The sequence below is a fragment of the Pantherophis guttatus genome, chromosome 9, assembly GCF_059756535.1.
Source record: "Pantherophis guttatus breed Tessera chromosome 9, ASM5975653v1, whole genome shotgun sequence".
Classification (NCBI taxonomy): Eukaryota; Metazoa; Chordata; class Lepidosauria; order Squamata; family Colubridae; genus Pantherophis; species Pantherophis guttatus.
In genome coordinates, this window is record NC_142071.1 from 5,960,773 (window position 1) to 5,981,206 (window position 20,434).

Genomic DNA, 20,434 nt, shown 5'->3' on the forward strand with positions numbered 1-20,434 from the left:
TTGGTTGTGAGCTCTGTGCCTTGCGTTTTTTTGCTTTTTTTTCTGCCTCTGAAACTTCTGGAACTCCATTTCAGAAAGAACTTTTTTTCTGCCTCTGAAAGCCTCTGAAACAGAGCTTCAGAAAAAAAGCCTCTGAAGCTCTGTTTCTGAGGCTTTTTTTCTGAAGCTCTGTTTGGCAGTTTTTTTTCTGAAGCTCTGTTTCTGAGGCTTTTTTTCTGAAGCTCTATTTCTGAAGCTTTTTTTCTGAAGCTCTGTTTCTGAGGCTTTTTTTCTGAAGCTCTGTTTCTGAGGCTTTTTTTCTGAAGCTCTGTTTGGGGGCTTTTTTTCTGAAGCTCTGTTTCTGAGGCTTTTTTCAACCTCTGAAAACTCTGTTTGAGGAGCTGGGTGGGGCTACATTCGGAGTATAAGACGCACCCAGATTTTCATCCTCTTTTTTGGGGGGGAAAAGGTGCGTCTTATACTCCGAAAAATACGGTAACTCAAAAGGGCTCCCCAAACATATATGCATTTATTATGGGGAAGGTTGAAGAGTGGCAGTCTTGATCTACCAAAAACTTTAAGCTGTGATGATGGCAACATTGGAAGCCTCTATCCGCTTTAGAAGCCTTTTCCTCACTACTATTTTGGTGGAGTACTGCCAAAATATAGTAACGAGCCAGCCCTGAGGGTTACCTGATGTATAGGCTGCCTCGAAGCCTTTCTTTTGAATAGAGTTGTCTGAAAAAAATCTGAGGAACATCCTGTTGCTAGTAGAGATGATAGGATCCGGTTCTTTCGATCCACAAAATCGTCCCAGAACGGAAGCTTTCGCATCTTTTCCGTTGTAAACCTCTATGTGATCATATGTGCATTCCTGGTGGAGTTCGATATCCAGCTCTCTGAAGGTCTGAAAAAGAATTGCAGTTAAAAAAAAAAAAAAAAGAGAGAGAGAGAGACATTCAGAGGTGGTGTTTAGCAGGTTCGGAACAATTTGCCCGAACCGGTAGTGAAAATCTATGTCGTTCTATTTAGGGATGTTTTTGAGGCTGGGCGCAAATGCGGAAGGCACACATGCAAGCAAAATACATGCGTGGAAAGCTGGGTGCATTGTGGAAGGCAGGCACGAGTGTGAACCGGGCGCGAGTGGTGGGTTGCCCCCGGTTCGCACCAGTTCTATATAACCGGTAGTAAAACCGGTGGGAGGCTCCACCCACCGACCCCGATGTCATCAAAACGCTTCTGCACATGCGCAGAAGAGCACGCGGCCCTACTGCGAACCGGTAGTAAAGGTAAGTAGAACCCACCCCTGTCACGCACATGAAGCAAGCATGTGCACATGTGTTGAACCGGTAGCAACATAATGTGCAACCCATCTCTAGATACATTACATATACAGTACTTTTGAGCCCTATCCAACAAAATGAAACTCAACGTAGAGAAAACTAAGGTTTTACATTTAGGCAGGAAAAACCAAACGTACAAATATAGATTTTGGGTGAAACCTGCCTGGCTCAAAAATAGTAACTGTGAGAGAGATCTTGGGAGTCCTACTGGATGATCAATTAAATATGTGACAGCACTGTGCGGCAGCAGCCCAAAAAAAAAAAAAAGGTAATATGATCCTTGATTGCATAAACAGAGCCATAGAGTGTTGTGGCCCGTCAGCGGCCTGTGCAGATTGTAGCTGATTCCGACAACGAGGAGACTGGTGCAGCCTGTGCAGCTGGCACTCGAGTCAGACAGTGAGGAGGCTGGAGAAGATGTGGTGCCAGAGGCAGGGATTCAGCCAGGGCATTTAGAAGCTCCTTTAAGTGAAGAGGATGAAGAGGAGGAGCTTCTTCTCAATGCATGGGTGCGCAGAGCGCCCAAAAGGCAGGAGTGGCTTCTCAGGAGGAAGTTTCTGCGAGAGTAAGACTTGGGGCTAATTGGCCACTCCCTTAGCCTATTTAAGAAGGAACTCCACTTGCAACAAGCTGTAGAGAACAACTTTAGTTCACTCTCTTTTGTGTCTGCAAAACTGCTTCTGGGCTTTCTGCCAACTCTAGTAAGACTGTGATTACCTTATCGTAGAATTCTGGTAGGCTGTTAAGACAGTGCATTAACAGCCTTTGAATGATAAAGACTAAATTATTTTGAGTAAATAAGCTTTGTGTAGAGTTCGTATGTGCTGCGTTCTTTGGGGTCCGTAGCTGGGCTAGAACATAGAGTTAAGGTTACATGACATATTAGTTACTGGTCCCAAAGATGCTTTTTCATGAGGCAACTGGACTTTCTGGGTTTTCTTTGAAGATGTTTTACTTCTCTTCTTCAAACGTAATTCAAAGAAACGTCTTCAAAGAAAAATCAAGAAAATCCAGTTGCCTCTTGAAAAGAGCCAAAACTATGACTTGGATGACGGAGAATCTCCATAGAGATATTAGTACTGGTTTTCTAAAATTTTCGTAAGACCACAGCTGGAATACTTCATTTTGGTCACCACATTATAAAAAAGATGTTGAAACTGGAGGGAAAAAAATGCAGAAAAGAGCAACTAAGACGATTAAGAGCCTGGAGGCTAAAACATATGAGGAACGGTTGCGGGAATTGGGTATGGCTTGTCTAGGGAAAAGAAGGATTAGGGGAGCAGTATTTGAGGGGCTGCCTCAAAGAACAGGGAGTCAACTTATTTTCCAAAGCACCAGAAGGCAAGACAAGAAACAATGGATAGAAAACGAATCAAGGCGACAAGCAACTCAGAATTTAAGGAGAAACTTGCTAACAGTGAGAACAATTGACCAGTGGAACAGCTTGCCACCAGAAGTTGATGGTGCTTCATCACTGGAGGCTTTTGAAAAGAGACTGGACAATCACTTGTCTGAAATGGTATAGGGTCCTACTTGGGTTGGACTAGAAGACCTCATGTAAGGTGTTCCCATGTAACACCTCTCCTGCGCGAGCTGCACTGGCTTCCGGTGGTCTTCTGGGTGCGCTTCAAGGTTTTGGTTACCACCTTTAGAGCTCTCCATGGCTTAGGACCTGGTTATCTACGGGACCGCCTACTACCACCAATAGCCTCCCACCGGCCAGTACGGTCTCATAGAGAGGGGCTCCTCTGGGTGCCGTCGGCCAAACAATGTCGACTGGCGGCCCCTAGGGGGAGAGCCTTCTCTGTGGGGGCACCTACTATCTGGAACGAGCTCCCCCCCGGAGATATGGAGGATCCCGGATCTGCGCACCTTCCGCCGCGCTCTTAAGACCTTTTTATTCCACCAGGCGGGCCTGGCCTAATCTTTTCCCTCTTTTTTAATTATGTAAATTTTAATCGGTTTTTTAAATGATTGGGGTGTTTTAATCTGTCTGGGCCAAATTATTTAATTCGGTTTTACTTTGTTTTTAAATTTTGTATCTATGTGTTTTTACTGTTTGGCTGTTCACCGCCCTGAGTCCTTCGGGAGTAGGGCGGTATATAAATCAAATTAAGTAAGTAAGACCTCCAAGTTCCCTTCCAGCTCTATTCTATATTCTAGTCCAGGGATGGCTAACCTTTTTGCCATCATGTGCCAAAAGTGGGGGGAGCACAGGGGGGTCGTGTGTGCCCACACCCATAATTCAATGCTCCCCCCGTGCCCTACCCACCCCCCACATGTGTGCGTGACCCCCCTGCATTCCCCCCTGTCAAGTTTTGGCACGCGATGGCAAATAGGTTACTGGTGGGCCCGGTAGGCCCGTTTTTCGCCCTCCCCAGGCTCCAGAGGCTTTCTTGGAGCCTGGAGAGGGCAAAAACAGCCTCCCCTCCTGGAGGCTAGAAAAAGCCCATTTCCTGACTTCTGGTGGGCCCAGAAGGCCTGAAAATCAGCTGGCCGGCATGCACATGCATGATGGAGCTGAGCTAGGGCAACGCTTGCGTGCCCACAGATACGGCTCCGCGTGCCACCTGTGGCACGTCTGCCATAGGTTCGCCATCACTGTTCTAGTCTATTCTTTTGTCAGCAACTCATGTTAAATGGAGAATTACTCTGAATTGCTCATAGTGTGTTGCAAGACATCACTTGTGAAATGAAATAGCTGGCTACGTTTCCAGAATAATTTCATCTTGGGTTGAGTTGTGTACCTTAAGAACGTCAGATGTGACTCACACTATGGAATCCCAGTACACTTTGAACGCTTTGGACTTGAACTTCCTCATGCTTCCCTGGCTGGTTCTGTGTTGTTATGGGAATTGAATCTCCTGACGCCTCTGGTTGACATGATTGCCGGAAGAAGAGCATATTGACATCCTCGCAAATTTGGATGTCACTATCATATTTGAAATCATGTAATCCGCAGAAGCCACGTGGGCAGGAGTTTTCTGGATTAATGAAGTCATGTGTGGGAGGACCGCAGATGCTAACAAGGAGTCACGCTGTTTAGATAATACTTAAATTACAATTTTGCTTCCCTAATAATTTTATTCTGTCCTTTTATAGTTAGGAGCCTCGTGGAGCAGTGGACTAAAGTGCTGTTAAATAGCACTTAGCTGCCAGCTGCCTGCAATTACTGCAAGTTCAAATCTCACCAGGCTCAAAGTTGACTCAGCCTTCCATCCTTCCGAGGTAGGTAAAATGAGGACCTGGATTGTGGGGGCAATAAGCTGACTTTGTATAAAAAAGAACACCGCTTGGGGGGGGCCAAAAGCCCTACTAAGCAGGTATATTCAAAAGTATGAAGGCTATTGCTTAACGCATTGTAAGCCACCCTGAGTCTCCGGAGAAGGGCGGCATATAAATCGAATCAATCAATCAATCAATCAATCAATCAATCAATCAATCAATCAATCAATCAATAATATAGTCAATGAAAAGACTTTCGTTTCTTTGATGCCCAGCATGGAATAATATTCCATTATGGGAATAAAACCAGAATCTATTAATATTTGTGTCTCTGGTTATCTTGCTATCTTCTTCCTGGTACTTTACCAGTTTGATACGGTGTCCTGGTGTAGTTGTTATTGCCCAGCTACATTCCTTCTTGCTTGGGTATTTATCAGGCCAGTTTGGGCTGGTGATGGTTCCAGTGATGGATGTCATCTTGTGATCACAGCCAGCTAAAATAAAAAATAAGTTGATAAATAGACAAGTTCCAAAAGCAATAAGCAATAAGCACTTAGACTTATATACCGCTTCACAGTGCTTTACAGACCTCTACTGAACACTACGGGAACAAGAAAGATCATGATAGCCTTCTGTGAATAAATATGGAAAGAAACAGCATGGCTATATATGAACATTTCCTGGGTGATGAAAAGAGCAAGGTAGTATCCAAAAGAGCTCCAGTTCTGTTTTATGCTTCTCCAAAGCTTTTGATCTGTTGATCATCAAAGACTTTGGACATCTTTCAAAGCAATGAGTACATCCCAGGATTTGATTCTTTTGAAATCTGGAAGCTATAGAATTTGGTAATACCGAAAATATTTCCCATAGGAAAAGGAGTGTTAAACATCGGGGAAATCAGAAAAGTATACGTAAAGATTCAAGGTGGGCTGGGTTTAGATTTCTTGTGGGCACGCAGGGACTCATGACTGATGACTCGTTTGATCCCTCCCTCGGGCTCAGCTTGGTCGTCTCCTACAAGGAGTTAGACAGGAGTGCACTCTTCCACCGTGGCTGTTCATTTTATAGAATCTACACGTATTAAAATTGCCATGTTTGAAAAACATGGATTTATAGGGTATGTGCGTCTCTTGCAAAGACATGTGATTTATTTATTTCGGATGGCCTTCCGAAAAGCGGCGAAGACCTGGCTTTTCCGGCAGGCCTGGGGCTGTTGATCTCGCTGTTGCGATCTTGTGAGATCCGGCCATGAATGGTGCGAATGGGTTTTAATATATTAATTTTAAGTGTTTTTTATAATGGTTTTTTAAATATATTGTAAGCCGCCCTGAGTTTCCGGAGAAAGGCGGCATATAAATTGGACTAAATAAAATAAATAAATAAATAAATATTTTATTTTAATTTATATCCCATCCTTGTTATTTTTATAAACAACTCAAAGCGGTGAGCATATCCAACCCACCATCCTCTTCCTCTTTTCCTCACAATGATTAGCCCTGTGAGGTGGGTTGGGCTGGGAGAAAGGGATTGGCTCCAAGGCCACCCGACAAAGATGGGACTGGACTTCATAGTCTCTCAGTTTCTAGCCTGGTGCCTTAACTACTAGACCAGGGGTTCCAAGGCGGCCAAATACGGGCCATGAGGAGGCCCCACGAGGCCTCTGTGCGGCATGTTTTTGGCCGTCAGAATGCTGCTGGAGGCCGGGGAGGCTGAAAACGGGCTGCGTGGGGTGCTACAGGAGTCCATGGAGGCCGAAAACAAGGCACAGAGGGGCTGCATGTGACACCCCCCCCCTGTGCCCTGTTTTGGACGGCAGGGTGCTGCAGGAGGCTTCTGTCCTGTCTCCCCCCCCTCCTCCCGCCGGCCCACAGAGAACAATGCTGATCCGGCCGTCAAAAAAATCCAGTTTGATACCCCTGCACTAGATCAAAATGAAATCAATGAATGCAATGCAAACATATTGTAACACATGTAACACCTCTTCTATGCGAGCTGCACTGGCTTCCAGTGGCCTTCCGAGTGCGCTTCAAGGTGTTGTTTCTTACCTTTAAAGTGCTCCATGGCTTAGGACCTGAGTACTTACGAGACCACCTGCTGCAACCGATAACCTCCCATCAACCAATACGCTCTCACAGAGTAGGCCTACTCATAGTACCATCATTAAAACAATGTCGTCTAGTAGTTCCAAGGGAGAGAGCCTTCTCTGTGGGGGCACCTACTCTTTGGAACAAAATACCCCCTGGAATACGAATAATCCCACTTTCCGACGTGCCCTGAAGACCTTTCTGTTTCAACAAGCAGGGCTAGCATAAACACCTAAATTCTATGCCAAGGTCTTAGCAGATACACCAAGTTGACTCAATTTATTATTTACTGTTTATATATATAAAAAAAATTATTATATGTATATGAAATCTTATTCTGTTCACCGCCCTGAGTCCTTTGGGAGAAGGGCGGTATAGAAATTCAATTAATAATAATAATAATAATAATAATAATAATAATAATAATAATAATAATAATAATAATGTGGAAAAAGAAATTGTGTGTTGTCCCGATTGTAATTGGAGCCCTCGGAGCAATACCCAAAGGGCTACCCCACTATTTAGAAATTCTAAATTTGCCGGACTTGAACATTTTGACTCTACAAAAAACCACCTTACTCGGAACAGCTTACGTCCTCCGATGATACCTTAACAGTTCCTAGGTCCTTGGTTAGGACTCGAGCTGCTGAGCTATTATCCAGCCTCAAAGGCTGTGAATCTCACTAAAGATTAACCAATAAATAATAATAAAATAATAATAATAATATTACCATGTTGGATATGGAGAGCATCCACACAAGTAGACAACTTGAGTCAAATAACTCCCCCCCACCCACCCAATATGGAGTTTAGTGAAACATTATGGCAAATAGTCATTGGAGACTCACAGTGGGAGCCCTTTTCATGCAGAAAATAAGGCGTAATACCTTCTTTGCAGTCATGCTTGTTGTCGTGTAGCACAAAGCCACTGCGGCACTGGCACTCATAGCTACCAAAAGTGTTGAGACATTCATGCTGGCATCCGCCGTTATCCTTCGAGCATTCGTCTTTGTCTAGGAAAGAAGCGTCAATTGCTTAGCAAGCTGCCCTATTTTGAGTCACAAGATCACTGCAGGCGACTCAACTATATCCACATCAGTTCGGTAATTAAAAGGGAAAAAAAAAAAGACAGTTTCCCTTATCTGAATTTCTTTCTTAAAATCTATTTCTTACCACCTTCTCTGCAGTCTCTTCTTTAGCAGGAGAGTAGAGCTCAGTGAAACACGGAGCCAGTTTATTCGTTAAGCAGAATAAAATTAAGTTATTTTCCTCTTTTATTAGTCTATGTGTATTATGCGCCTGAATTTCCCCAATGCCTTTTACAAATTATTTGCAGATAAGAACAGAGTTGTCAAGGAGACTTCAGCTTAAACCTGCTCCCCGGCCCTTGATTCTGAAAAGGCTATAAACTGAGTTTCTCTTATCACTGTTTGTGTCTCTTCATCTTAGTCTTCGTCATTTCCAAAAGAAACATTTCCAAAATAGGCTGTGTCTCTGTAACTGCTGCGTTTGCACTGGCCCGAATTGGGACGTTTCTACGCAAAAGTAAGCTACAAAAACCACATGCTTAGCCAACCACGAGGCTCCTGATCGAGAAATAAATCTATAAACAGCAACATCAGCATTCACCCAAAAGAGGAGAAAGTAAGAGAACCAGGCCCAACAATTCTAGCCAACGAACAGCCGAAGTCACATTTAAGATCTAGTACGGGCATAACCATTACCTGCTTACTGAACAGAGAGTTTAAAAACAGACACAGCGACAACAAGGAGATGCAGAAAAGAGAGCAGGACATGGCATTCTTCTTTACTTAGCAACAGTAAAATGTCACAGACACAATAAAAATGCAGAACGAAATCAGCTGGTCTCATGACAAACCAGTGAAATTAAACGCTGCAGGGCATTAATTAATTATTTTAAAAATAACTATCAGTTCGAGTCAAGTAAGACTTTGAGGAGCACCGCCAGAGAGTTGAACGTGGTGGTGGTGGCCCTTCTCTCAATAGTAAAGGCTCCACGCTTTGAACGGGGAACTAGAGAGAAGGAGGTGCTCGCTGTGCGTGGGGGGCAAGGAGGAACACGGGAGCTTTGGTTCCTCTGGAGTTCCTGAGAAACAAACGGAAGGGGAGCCGAGTTCATTCTTAGACTTTTGTGCGCTTCTTCAGGCGGAATTTCAAGCCAGGGGGACGCATTTTGGTCGGCTGAACCTTTTCTGAAATGAGACAGGAGGAGAAAAATTTAAAAAAAAAAAGATAAGAGAGAACATTCATATAAATGAGTCAAGTTATTCTTAAATAATCCATTGGAGGGGCATGCAAGAAAGAGGCCATACTCTTACAATAGCTATCAGAAACAGCCAAACGAAGAAGAAGCTAAGATAAAGGTTGGCATACCGTTATGGGAAGAAAACTGCCAGGAGGAACAGTATTAAAATCTAGTAGAAGCCAGAGAGGAACTTATCAGCTGATTCAAAATAAACCATCGTTCTAACACTTCTGGATAATCTTCGTAAGCCATGATGGCTGGCTGAGGAGGGCAACTTTGCTACGGGTGATCAGAGTAGGGTTGGTATCCAGGAGGAATGTGCCTCAAACAGGGCTGGGCTTCAAAAATTTTAGCAAGAGGTTCTCTGTCCTGTTGCTGGGTGGACGTGGCCATGGTGGGCGTGGCCTAGTTGGCCTCCTGCACCACAGAGGGGGGGGGAGAGTGTTTTTGCCCTCCCCAGGCTCCGGAGGCTTTCCTTGAGCCTCCGGAGAGCGAAAGCAGCCTCCCCAGGCTCCGGAGGCCCTCTGGTAGGCCCATTTTTCACCCTCCCCGAGCCTCCATACGCACCCTGTACTTACCTGCATCCAAAACAGGCCGCGTGGGGACTCCTGGGAGGGAAGGGATGGGCGGGGCCAGCCAGGAGTGGGATTTGGGAGTTCTCCGAACTCCACAGAATCTTAGCTAGAGGTTCTCCCGAACCCCTGTGAACCCCCAGCAGCCCCACCCTTGGCCTCAAATGCCAAGAATTCTTGGACGATGAAAAGATCACTCCATCTCATCAGACCAGCAAACGGATCTATCCTGCTTGGGGATTTTGGGATCTTTTTTTGTTTGTTTGTTTGTTTGGGGAGGAAATGCAAGAGGTTAGCTTTGAGAAGGGATCTCAAAAATATAGAGGTGAGAGTTCCAACCCAGGCATCAGACCAAATACTTCTAGTTCACTTTCTAGGAATCAACAGCAGGAGGAGAGGACCAAGGGCCAAGGACTCTTTTTGGAAGCCATTTTGTTAAACTAATTAATAATTTAATAATAATAATTTTTATTTCTATACCGCCCTTCTCCCGAAGGACTCAGGGTGGTGTACAGCCTATTAAAAGCACCAGACAAACATCAATTAAAATAATTTAAAATTATTAAATAATTCGGCTCAATTTAAAACCCCAGAAATTTAAAACACCCAATTTAAAATTATTATGTTGATAGCCCGGCCTGGCGGAACAACAGGGTCTTCAGTGCGCAGCGAAACACCCGGAGGTCGGAGATCTTACGCACTTCCAGGGGCAGTTCATTCCACAGGGCTGGGGCTCCCACAGAGAAGGCCCTCCCCCTGGGTGTCGCCAGCCGACATAACTTGGCCGATGGCACCCGGAGGAGATCCTCTCTGTGGGAGCGAACTGGACGGTGGGAGGCTATTAGTGGCAGAAGTCGGTCTTGAAGGTACCCGGGTCCTATGCCATAGAGCGCTTTAAAGGTGGTGACCAACACCTTGAATCGCACCCGGAAGACCACTGGGAGCCAGTGCAGCTCGCGCAGGAGGGGTGTCACGTGGGCACAATGAGTTGCGCCCATAACCACCCGCGCGGCCGCATTCTGGAGCCTCCGAGTGCTCTTCAAGGGGAGCCCCATGTAGAGAGCATTACAATAGTCCAGCCGGGAGGTGACAAGGGCGTGAGTGACTGTGTGCAAGGCGTCCCAGTCCAGAAACTAAAACGATGAATTATGAATGGTGTTCCCTACTGGCAGGTAGGACTAAGGTGGTACATGATTCCAGATGGTACATGATCGCAGGCCGATTAATCACTTTAAGATTCCAGCAGTTTTGAAACTGGCCACTCTTAGTACAGCAACCCGATCTCTTCGTCTGAAGAGGTTGTAGAAAAAATGCTTTAAAAGCCTCTGATGATCCCAGCTGAGCCTCAGGATCATCAGAGGCTTTTTTTTTTTTTTTTTTACTTTTAAAAGCATTTTTTCGGCCGAAGAGGTGGTAGAAAAAATGCTTTTAAAAAGAAAAATAAAAAGCCTCTGATCATTGCACGGCTCAGCTGGGCATGGGGGGCAGGCAGGGATTTTTGCTACTGGTTCTCCGAACCACCTGCCTCCATTGCTACCGGATCGGGTGATCTGGTCCGAACCGGGAGCATTTCACCCCTGCCCCAGACCAAAATCACGTGAGAATGGGGTTTTCACGTGGTTTTCAGAGACTGAGGGAATGACAGAACAGCTCTCTTTGAAGCTGCTTCAAGAAAGAACAGCCTATGTGACCCAGAGCTATCAACAGAAAGAGGACACTTCCTTAAGGTAAGCGGATCACACACAAGATCTGGGGATCTGGAGATCACACACGATTGGACTGAATTTTGTTTTAAATAAATGAATGTGTAAAGCATTGTTTCTTGTGTGCATCTGTGAGTATGAGAGAGACACGCACCAACAGAGTCAAATTAGGCATATTCTGAATTTTCAACACTGTGTTGTGGCTCTGTTACCTGAGCCTGTGTCATCGGCAGGAGAGGACTCCGAGAGTGAAGGAGAGGAGTTGGCAAGGCCTCCCTCTCCAGGACCCTCCTCTCTGGCAATGCTTTCAGTGTCCGCTGAAGGGCAAGAGATAGGGCCAGGGCCAAGCACGTCCATGCAGCCACAGGTGGACAGTGATGAGGGTAATGAGTCTTGGCTGGATCCACGCCAGCGTCGCAGAGATAAGCGCACGCAACAGAAGAAAAGGCGTGCCCAAGATTAGGCTGAATCACTGGACCACACCCCACAGGATATAAAAGGGGGTGAGGTGGCCATTCAGACTCTGTGACAGACAAAACTAACTACTATTGAGTCACATTGCATCTTTGGAAACAACATTATCGGCCTTGAATTTATTTTACGAACTGGACAATTCTTGACTGTGGGTATTTTGTTTATTGAAGTTCTTGGCAAGCAGCTACTGGGTTGCTGCCAAGCGTCTTATCGGAAGAATTGGTTGTCTGCCAGTTTATTTAACCCCCGGCTGTCTGTTTGTATGTGTTGTGTGTGAGACGGGGACAGAACACACTTCAAGCCCAAAAGATTCTCCATGACTTAGGCTCTTCACTACTACTAATCACCGTGGCCCATGATGAGACTTTGATTTTGAAATGACCCCTAACCAAGTACTATTTCAACCTCCGAAAGAGTACTCTAATTACACATCCACGGCATAAGGGAAACACATATAACGCTGCGCACTTCCGCTGCGTGTGCAAATCGAAGCACAGACAAGAGGGAACGGGTGTGAATCACAGACAACGATAAACACTGATAGGCAAATCCAGTGAATCACAAGCCAACACAGACAAAACGTAAACAAAAGGGCAAACCCCAATTTTAAGTAGTATTATATACCAAGCCAACCTGGGACAGCTTTTCATCTCCAAAATGTGCTGGGAAGCCTGCTGATAAATGCCAAAGTTTTTACAATCATCTCAATATTATTTCAGATGAAACAGGTCGCGGAAAGAGAGATCTTACCTGAATTCCGAATTTGTGAGTCAGCCAGGTTGGTGGAGAATCATCAGAGAAACACCAGGTGCTTGTAGCATTTTCAAACGTATTTTCCATTTAGCAGACATGAGATAGGGTGCCTTGCTTACCATCTCCTCTTAGAATTTCCCAGAATTTTGGGGGCCACTTCCTGTTTTGCTCAGTGGGAGTTCCATCCTATCCGATATTCCCACAAGTGGGCTCCACTTCCTTACCACCCAACAGCTCTTTTTCATTATTACAGGTAGTCCTCGACTTACAACCACAACGGAGCCCCAAATTTCCATTCTTAAGTGAGACATTTGTTAAGTGAGTTTTGCCCCATTATACGACCTCCTCTTGCCACAGTGGCTATCTGGGGTGAAATCCAACAGATTCTGACAGGTTCTGGAGAACCGGTAGCGGAAATTTTGAGCAGTTCGGAGAACCGGCAAATACCACCTCTGGCTGGCCCCAGAGTAGGGTGAGAATGGAGATTTTGCAATATCCTTCTCCCGGGAGTGGGGAGGGAATGGGGATTTTGCAGTATCCTTCCCCTGGAGTGGGGTGGGAATGGAGATTTTGCAGTATCCTTCCCCTGCCACACCCAGCAAGCCACACCCACAGAACCAGTAGTAAAAAAAAATGGATTTCACCACTGGTGGCTATGTGTGGTCATGTGATGTTTTACTTAACCGTTTCACTTGATTAAGTGAAGATAAGTACGATGGAGTTACTCATCCCAGGTAGGATTGTTAAGCAAGAACTACCTGTAAAAGGTTGTCCTTTCAGCCTGCAAGTACTGGAACTCTTTGTAAAAAAAAAATACTTCTAAACTGTTCTATTTTCCTCCCAAAATCTGACAATTCTTACAGGAGGAAGAACCGATGCTCAGAACGATTTTTTTTTCTTTCTTTTTGTTTTTAATTTGATTTATATGCCGCCCTTCTCCGGAGACTCAGGGCTGCTTACAATGCATTAAGCAATAGCCTTCATACTTTTGTATATTTTATACAAAGTCAGCTTATTGCCCCCACAAACTGGGTCCTCAATTTACCTACCTTAGAAAGGATGGAAGGCTGAGTCAACCTTGAGCCTGGCAAGATTCGATCTTACTTTAATTGCAGACAGCTGGTGTTAAATTACAGAGCTCTGTCTGTTGAGCTATCCAGGCTCAGTTTTGAGGAACCGAAGCTCAGAAGGTGGGAATAAAGCAGTGGTTGGTTGCCCCCGGTTCGGACTGGTTCGCAAGAACCAGTAGTCAAACCGGCGGGAGGTTCTGCCCACCACCCTGGATGTCGTCATAGGGGATCTGCGCATGCACAGAAGCTATAACATGCGATCCCGTTGCGCACCGGTAGTAAAGGAAAGTAGAACCCCACCCCTGGAACAAAGGTCCAGTCTTATGAAAAGAAGGACTAGGGCCGTGATGGCGAACCTATGGCATGCGTGCCACAGGTGGCACACAGAGCCATATCGGTGGGCATGCAAGCGTTGCCCTAGCTCAGCTCTGGCGCACATGTGCACACCGGCGAGCTGATTTTTGGGCCTTCCGGGCCCACTGGAAAACGGGAAACAGGTTATTTCTGGCCTCCAGAGGGCCTCCGGGTGGGAGGCCATTTTTGCCCTCCCCAGGCTCCTAGAAAGGCTCTGGAGGCTGGGGAGAGTGAAGAATGGGCCTTCCAGTCCCACTGGAAGTTGGAAAATAGGTCGTTTCCGGCCTCCGGAGAGCCTCTGGGGGGTGGGGAAGGCTATTTTCGCCCTCCCCAGGCTCCAAGAAAGCTTCTGGAGCCTGGGGAAACGAAAAACGGGCCTATAGGGCCCACCGTGCCATTGTCTGCCAAAAGCGGGGGGAGCATAGAGGGGCGCACGCGCATGGGGCATGGCGCACACTGAATTATGGGTGTGGGCACGTGTGGGTGTGACCCCCCTGCTCCCCCCACTTTTGGGACACGAGCAAAAAGGTTAGCCATCACTAGACTAGGGGGTGACATGATAGCGGTGTTCCAATATCTCACAGCAGTGGTGAAATCTAATTTTTTTTCCTTACCGGTTCTGTGGGGGTCATGTGACTGTGTGGGCGTGGCTATGTAGTCATGTGTCTGGGGGAGGTCTAAAGACAGATACTCACTTTAACAATGTCCTGCTGGAGCAGGGGGTTAGATTAGATGACCTCCAGGTCCCTTCCAGCCCTTTCAAGGTATCTTCTGCAGCTATATTTAGTGCCTGGTTTGTGGTCCTTCCTTCCTCTCCTTTTTCCCTCCCTCCCTCCTTTTCTTTCTTTCTTTCTTTCTTTCTTTCTTTCTTTCTTTCTTTCTTTCTTTCTTTCTTTCTTTCTTTCTTTCTTTCTTTCTTTTCTTCCTTCCTTCCTTCCTTCCTTCCTTCCTTCCTTCCTTTCTTTCCTTCTTTCTTTTCCTTCCTTCCTTCCTTCCTTCCTTCCTTCCTTCCTTCCTTCCTTCCTTCCTTCCTCCTTTCCTTTTCTTTCTTTTGCAGCACCCCCTCACCCCCCGTTTTTGGCCTAGCAGGCCTCAGGGAAGCCTCCTGGGAGCAAAAACGCCCCCCCCCAATAGGTAGTAAAAAAATGCTTTCAAAAAGTAAAAAAAGAGTTCCGAAGATTGCGGGGCACAGCTGATGGTCACAGCTGATTGTCGGAACTTTTTTTTTACTTTTTTTTAAAGCATTCTTTTTCCTACCTATTGCCTGAATGGGTAGTAAAAAAATGCTTTTAAAAAGTTTTAAAAAAAAGGTTCAGATGATCAGCTGTGCCGCACGATCGTCAGAAGTTTTTTTTTTTTACTTTTTAAAGCATTTTTTTACTACCGGTTTGGGCGAACCAGTAGCATTTTCACTACTGGTTCGGGCGAACCGCCTCGAACTGGTAACATTTCACCCATGTCTCAGGGATTGCCACAAAGAAGAGGGAGACAACCTATTCCCCAAAGCACCTGAGGGCAGGACAAGAAGCGATGGGTGGAAACTAATCAAGGAGAGAAGCAACTTAGAACTGAGGAGAAATTCTAAAGGTGAGGAAACCCTTCTGAATGGAAAATGAGCCACCTGCAGTGCTCCACGGTTTCAAAACTGGTGATAACTCCCTCCCTTCCCCCCCCCCGCTTTGACAATGTGGGTTACATTGCAGGCTATCCGGAAATAAACTAAGTTATTTTTCACACTCAGCAAGACGACAGAGGTCTGGTTGGCCTTTTCGTAATTGGAACGGAATCCCCGTGTCAAAGTGCCTTTAGAATTACTCCTCAAATTGCTTAGCAAAAATAATCAAGTATGAAAGTGGACGGACAAAACATCTTTGGGTAAGGGAACCCAATGTTGGCTTCATCATTTCACCGGAGATCAAAAAGGGGTCAGCAACCCTAGATGAAAAGAGACAAAAGGGAAGGAAATGGTTTGAGGGTTCATGTTTTACGTACGAGACCGTCTTTTGCCACCAATAGCCTCCCACCGACGAGTTGGTTCTCACAGGGAGGGACTACTCAAGGTACCGTCAGTCAAATTATGCCGACTGGCGACTCCCAGGGGGAGGGCCTTCTCTGTGAGGGCTCCAACCCTTTGGAATGAACTGCCCCCGGAGATACGGAATATCCCTGATCTCCGTGCTTTCCGCCGTGCCCTCAAGACCCTGATGTTCCAACAGGCGGGGCTAAACATATGAATGTGTGAATGTTTTTAAAATGTTATCTAATTTTAGGTTCTATTTAATTGGGCCAAACTATGTTATAATAATAATTTTAATTAGCAATTTTATGATGTTTGTGTATCTATATTTTTCTTGACTGTACACCGCCTTGAGTGCTACGGGAGAAAGGCGTTATAGAAATATAATAAATAAATAAATAAATAAATAAATAAATAAATAAATAAATAAATAAATAAATAAATAAATGTTTTGAATACCTGCCAAGACAAATGACATTTCATTGATTTACATAAGTCAATTTTACTGAATACACTGCCATCTAGATGTGTCGGACTACAATTCCCATTACCCTCAATGTCCACCAGATGGGGAAAGTTCATATGATCCTGCCTATTCATCATGAATGGAAACCATTGGTAGATACCAGTATAATGGAATACTATACCATTACATAGTATAATGCATGCAAGGGCTGCTGGGGGTTCGTAGGGGTTCGGGAGAACCTCTAGCAAAGATTCTGTGCAGTTCGGAGAACCCCAAATCCTACTCCTGGCTGGCCCCACCCATCCCACCCCTCCCAGGAGTCCCCATGTGGCCCGTTTTGGATGCAGGTAAGTGCAGGGTGCGTGCGGAGGCTCGGGGAGGGCGAAAAACAGGCCTACCGGAAGTTCGAGAAGGCCGGAAACAGGCCTGTTTCTGGCTTCCAGAGGGCCTCCGGAGCCTGGGGAGGCCATTTTCATCCTCCCGGAGGCTCAAGGAAAGCCTTCGGAGCCCGGGAAGGGCAAAAATGCCCCCGCCACCATGGTGCAGGAGGCCAACTAGGCCACGCCCACCATGGCTACACCCACCCAGCAACGGGGCAGAGAACCCGTTGCTAAATTTGTTTAATCCCACCCCTGATGCAGGGGCTTATTATCAACCTCTCATACCTGAAGAATACTTAAATTTAGCAAAAATTTAAGTCCAATGTGTGAAATAAGGACTTTGTTTTCCATTCTGGATACATTTTCTTTCATCTTTTTAAAAATGAAAGGAAAAAAGGGGACGAGGCCACCAATTTCATCCATTGCGAGTCTGTTGGTGTTGACCTCAGGAGTCATGGTTAGTATTGCAGCTAACTCTGCCCACTGCCAGCAGTTCGATCCTGACCAGCTCAAGTTTGACTCAACCGTCCGTCCTTCCGAGTTTAGTCAAATGAAGACCCAGATTGTTGGAGGAAATAGGCCGACTCTGTAAACCGCTTAGAGAGGGCTGCAAAAGCACTGTAAAGTGGTATATAAGTCTTCAGTGCTATTGCTATTTCTTCACAAAGGATTAGACAAACAACAGCACCGTTTCCTAACCCACAAGGAAACAGAGCTCTCTGTGAAAGAGAGCACACGAGGAACGTGCATATTTCTGCAAAATGGTTGCACAAGTAAACTAACCAATTAAACAAACCCAATACAAATCCAGAGGGGTGAACTCACTTCCCCTGGGGATCTGTTGACTATGAGAGGAAAGGTCCCTTCTTATAGCGCAGTGATGGCTAACCTTTTTGCCATCGCGTGCCAGGAGGGGGGTCGGGAGGGGTCACGCGCGTACGCCCACACCCATAATTCTATCCGCTCCTGAGTGTGTGACCCCCCTCCCCCGCGCTCCTGGCACGTGATGGCCTGGTAGGCCCGTTTTCTTTCTCACCTGGCTCCAGGGCCTCTCTAGGAATCTGGGGAGGGCAAAAACAGCCTTCCCCACTCCCCAGAGGTCCTCCGGAGGCCGAAAACACCCCGTTTGTCAATTTCTGGTCCCTGAGCTTGCGTGCCCACTGATACGGCTACGCGTGACACCTGTGGCAAGTGTGCCAAAGGTTCGCCATCACGGTTATAGCGCTTTGTTATTCTTGCCCTCCTTTGCAACTATAGGAGGAGGAGGGTAGAAAAGGAGAGGGGTACATATCCCAACCCAGCCGAGGGATAATAAGCTTAAAACAGTGTTGATGAACCTTTTCGGCACCGAGTGTCGAAACGGGGGCACGATAGAAACCAGAAGAGCATCCGCCCGGTGCACATACATGCGCCGGGAAGATGATCTTCCCGTTTTCAGCGCACACATGTGCATTGGCCACCTGGTCTTCTGGTTTCTGGCTTGCATGCGCGCACAACGACCAGCTGGCCGGTGCGCATGCGTGCACCGGAAACCAGAAGATTATCTTCCCGGCGCATGCATGCGCACCGGGCGGCTGCTCTTCCAATTTCCGGTGCCAGCTGGCTGGCGCGCCAGAACCCGGAAAAGCAACGGGCAACAGCTCGCATGCCCAGAGAGACGGCTCTGTGTGCCAGTTCCGGCACACATGCCATAGGTTCGCCATCATGGAACTAGGACAAAAAAAAAAAAGAGAGAGAGAGAGAGGTACTCACCCTGCTGCCTTTGGAATCCTCTTGGCTGAGTTGATCCTAGGAATCTTCGGGCTTCTTGATTGCTGGAGGAATCCTTGAAAGCTTTACGGCCTTGTGTTTATTTATTAAAAATCAAATCATGTCCCAATTCTAACTGAATCCGTTTTTGGCCTAGCTCAGGGGTGTCAAACTCGATTTCACTGAGGGCTGCATCGGGGTTGTGTTTGACCTCGGGAGGGGGGGTGTTGGGAGGGGCATGACCGTGGTGGGGGTGGCCAACTCGATGTCACTCAACGGCCTGCTCCAGCCCTCTGCCAGTGAAAATGGAGCTCAGGAGGGCTTCGTGCGGTTCTCCCCGAGCTCCGTTTTCAGCTGCGACGGCATCCTGCAGCCCAGTGGTGGGTTTCTACCAGTTCGCCCCGGTTCGGGCTAACCGGTAGCAGTGGCAGTGGGAGGCTCCGCCCACCCGCCTGGACATCATCACGGATGCTCTGTATATGCGCAAAAATTTCTGCACATGTACAGAAGCGCCACGCACACTCACAGTTCTGAACCAGTAGCGAAAGTAAGTGAAACCCACTACTACTGCAGCCCTCTTCCAGCAAAAATGGAGCTCCGTTTCACTGCCAGAGGACCATGGACCAATCCTTCACTGTTTCCAGGGCGGCCCTGCAGGCCAGATCTAAGCACCCCCGTGGGCCGTATCCAACCCCTGGGTCTTGAGTTGAACACCCCTGGTCTAGCTGAAAGTTCCCCCGTTACCGGTATAGATAATCCTCAATTTACGATCAGAATAGAGATACGGAAAACTTGTCATGGAGAGGTACCATCATTAAATGAGGCATCGCATGATTGCACCCAGCATGGTGATCCTTTTTTTTAAAAAAAAACCATGGTCATTAAATCACCATGCTCGTTGAGACATCGTGTGACCATGACTTGAGACTTTCCGTGCTGGCTTTCCCATTATTTTTGCTTTTCGAAAGCCGGCTGGGAAAGTCATAAATGGCCATCGTGAGACGGCAAGACAGTGCAACTCTGGTAAGTGTGCAACGGTTGGCAAGCGTCCAAATCACGATCATGTCACCACACGGATGCTCTGATGGTCATAAGTACAAAGATCAGCTGTGAGTCACTTTTTTCAGTGCTATCGTAACTTCGGGATGGTCATTAAATGATTGTAAGTTGAGGAATACCAGTATGGGAGAATGCTATTCATCGACGATTGGTCTTAGAAGCTTGGTTTATTCAAGGTCTTTGGGAAAAACGTACAGGTAATCCTTGTTTAGCAACCACAAGTGGGACGAGCAACGAAGTGGCCGCTAAGTGAAATCACAACTGGGCTTGTGATCAGACTTCAACTTTCCTTTGGGTGTACAGACTTGCAAAGGTGACAGATGAAGAACTGGGGGTAAGGTTATTCGTCACCGCTGTAAATGTGGACAGTCAATATACAAGGACGGTCACTATACTACCTTATATAGGGGGCTGGACTAGAAGACCTCCAAGGTCCCTTCCAACTATTCTATTCTATTCTATTCTATTCTATTCTATTCTATTCTATTCTATTCTATTCTATTCCATTCCATTCCATTCCATTCCATTCCATTCCATGTTTTCTACTCTACTCTACTCTACTCTACTCTACTCTACTCTACTCTACTCTACTCACTCTATTCTATTCCATCTTCTATTCTATTCCATTATCTATTCTATTTCTATTCTTTCTATTCTGTTTCTATTCTAATTCTAATTCTATTCTATTCCATTCCATGTTTTCTACTCTATTCTATTCTACTCCACTCCATCTTCTATTCTATTTCTATTCCTTCTATTCTATTTCTATTCTATTCTATTCCATTCCATTCCATTCCATGTTTTCTACTCTACTCTACTCTACTCTACTCTACTCTACTCTACTCTACTCTACTCTACTCTACTCTACTCCATCTTCTATTCTGTTTCTATTTCTATTCTATTTGTGCTAAGAACTCAGAGCTACTTTCTGAGCTATGAA

At 46.1% G+C, this 20,434-nt stretch overlaps 1 protein-coding gene across 1 annotated transcript in view; it reads right to left on the reverse strand.

Annotated features, from left to right (window-relative positions):
- The window catches only part of BMP1 (bone morphogenetic protein 1), a 180,146-nt gene that overhangs the window by 4,711 nt on the left and 155,001 nt on the right, over positions 1-20,434 (reverse strand). Inside the window, exons 16-18 of the mRNA XM_087875891.1 lie at positions 7,519-7,644; positions 4,914-5,041; positions 673-886 (exon numbers count right to left, since the gene is read on the reverse strand). Coding sequence (XP_087732017.1) covers positions 673-886; positions 4,914-5,041; positions 7,519-7,644 — 468 coding nt within the window. The remainder of the gene's footprint in view (positions 1-672; positions 887-4,913; positions 5,042-7,518; positions 7,645-20,434) is intronic.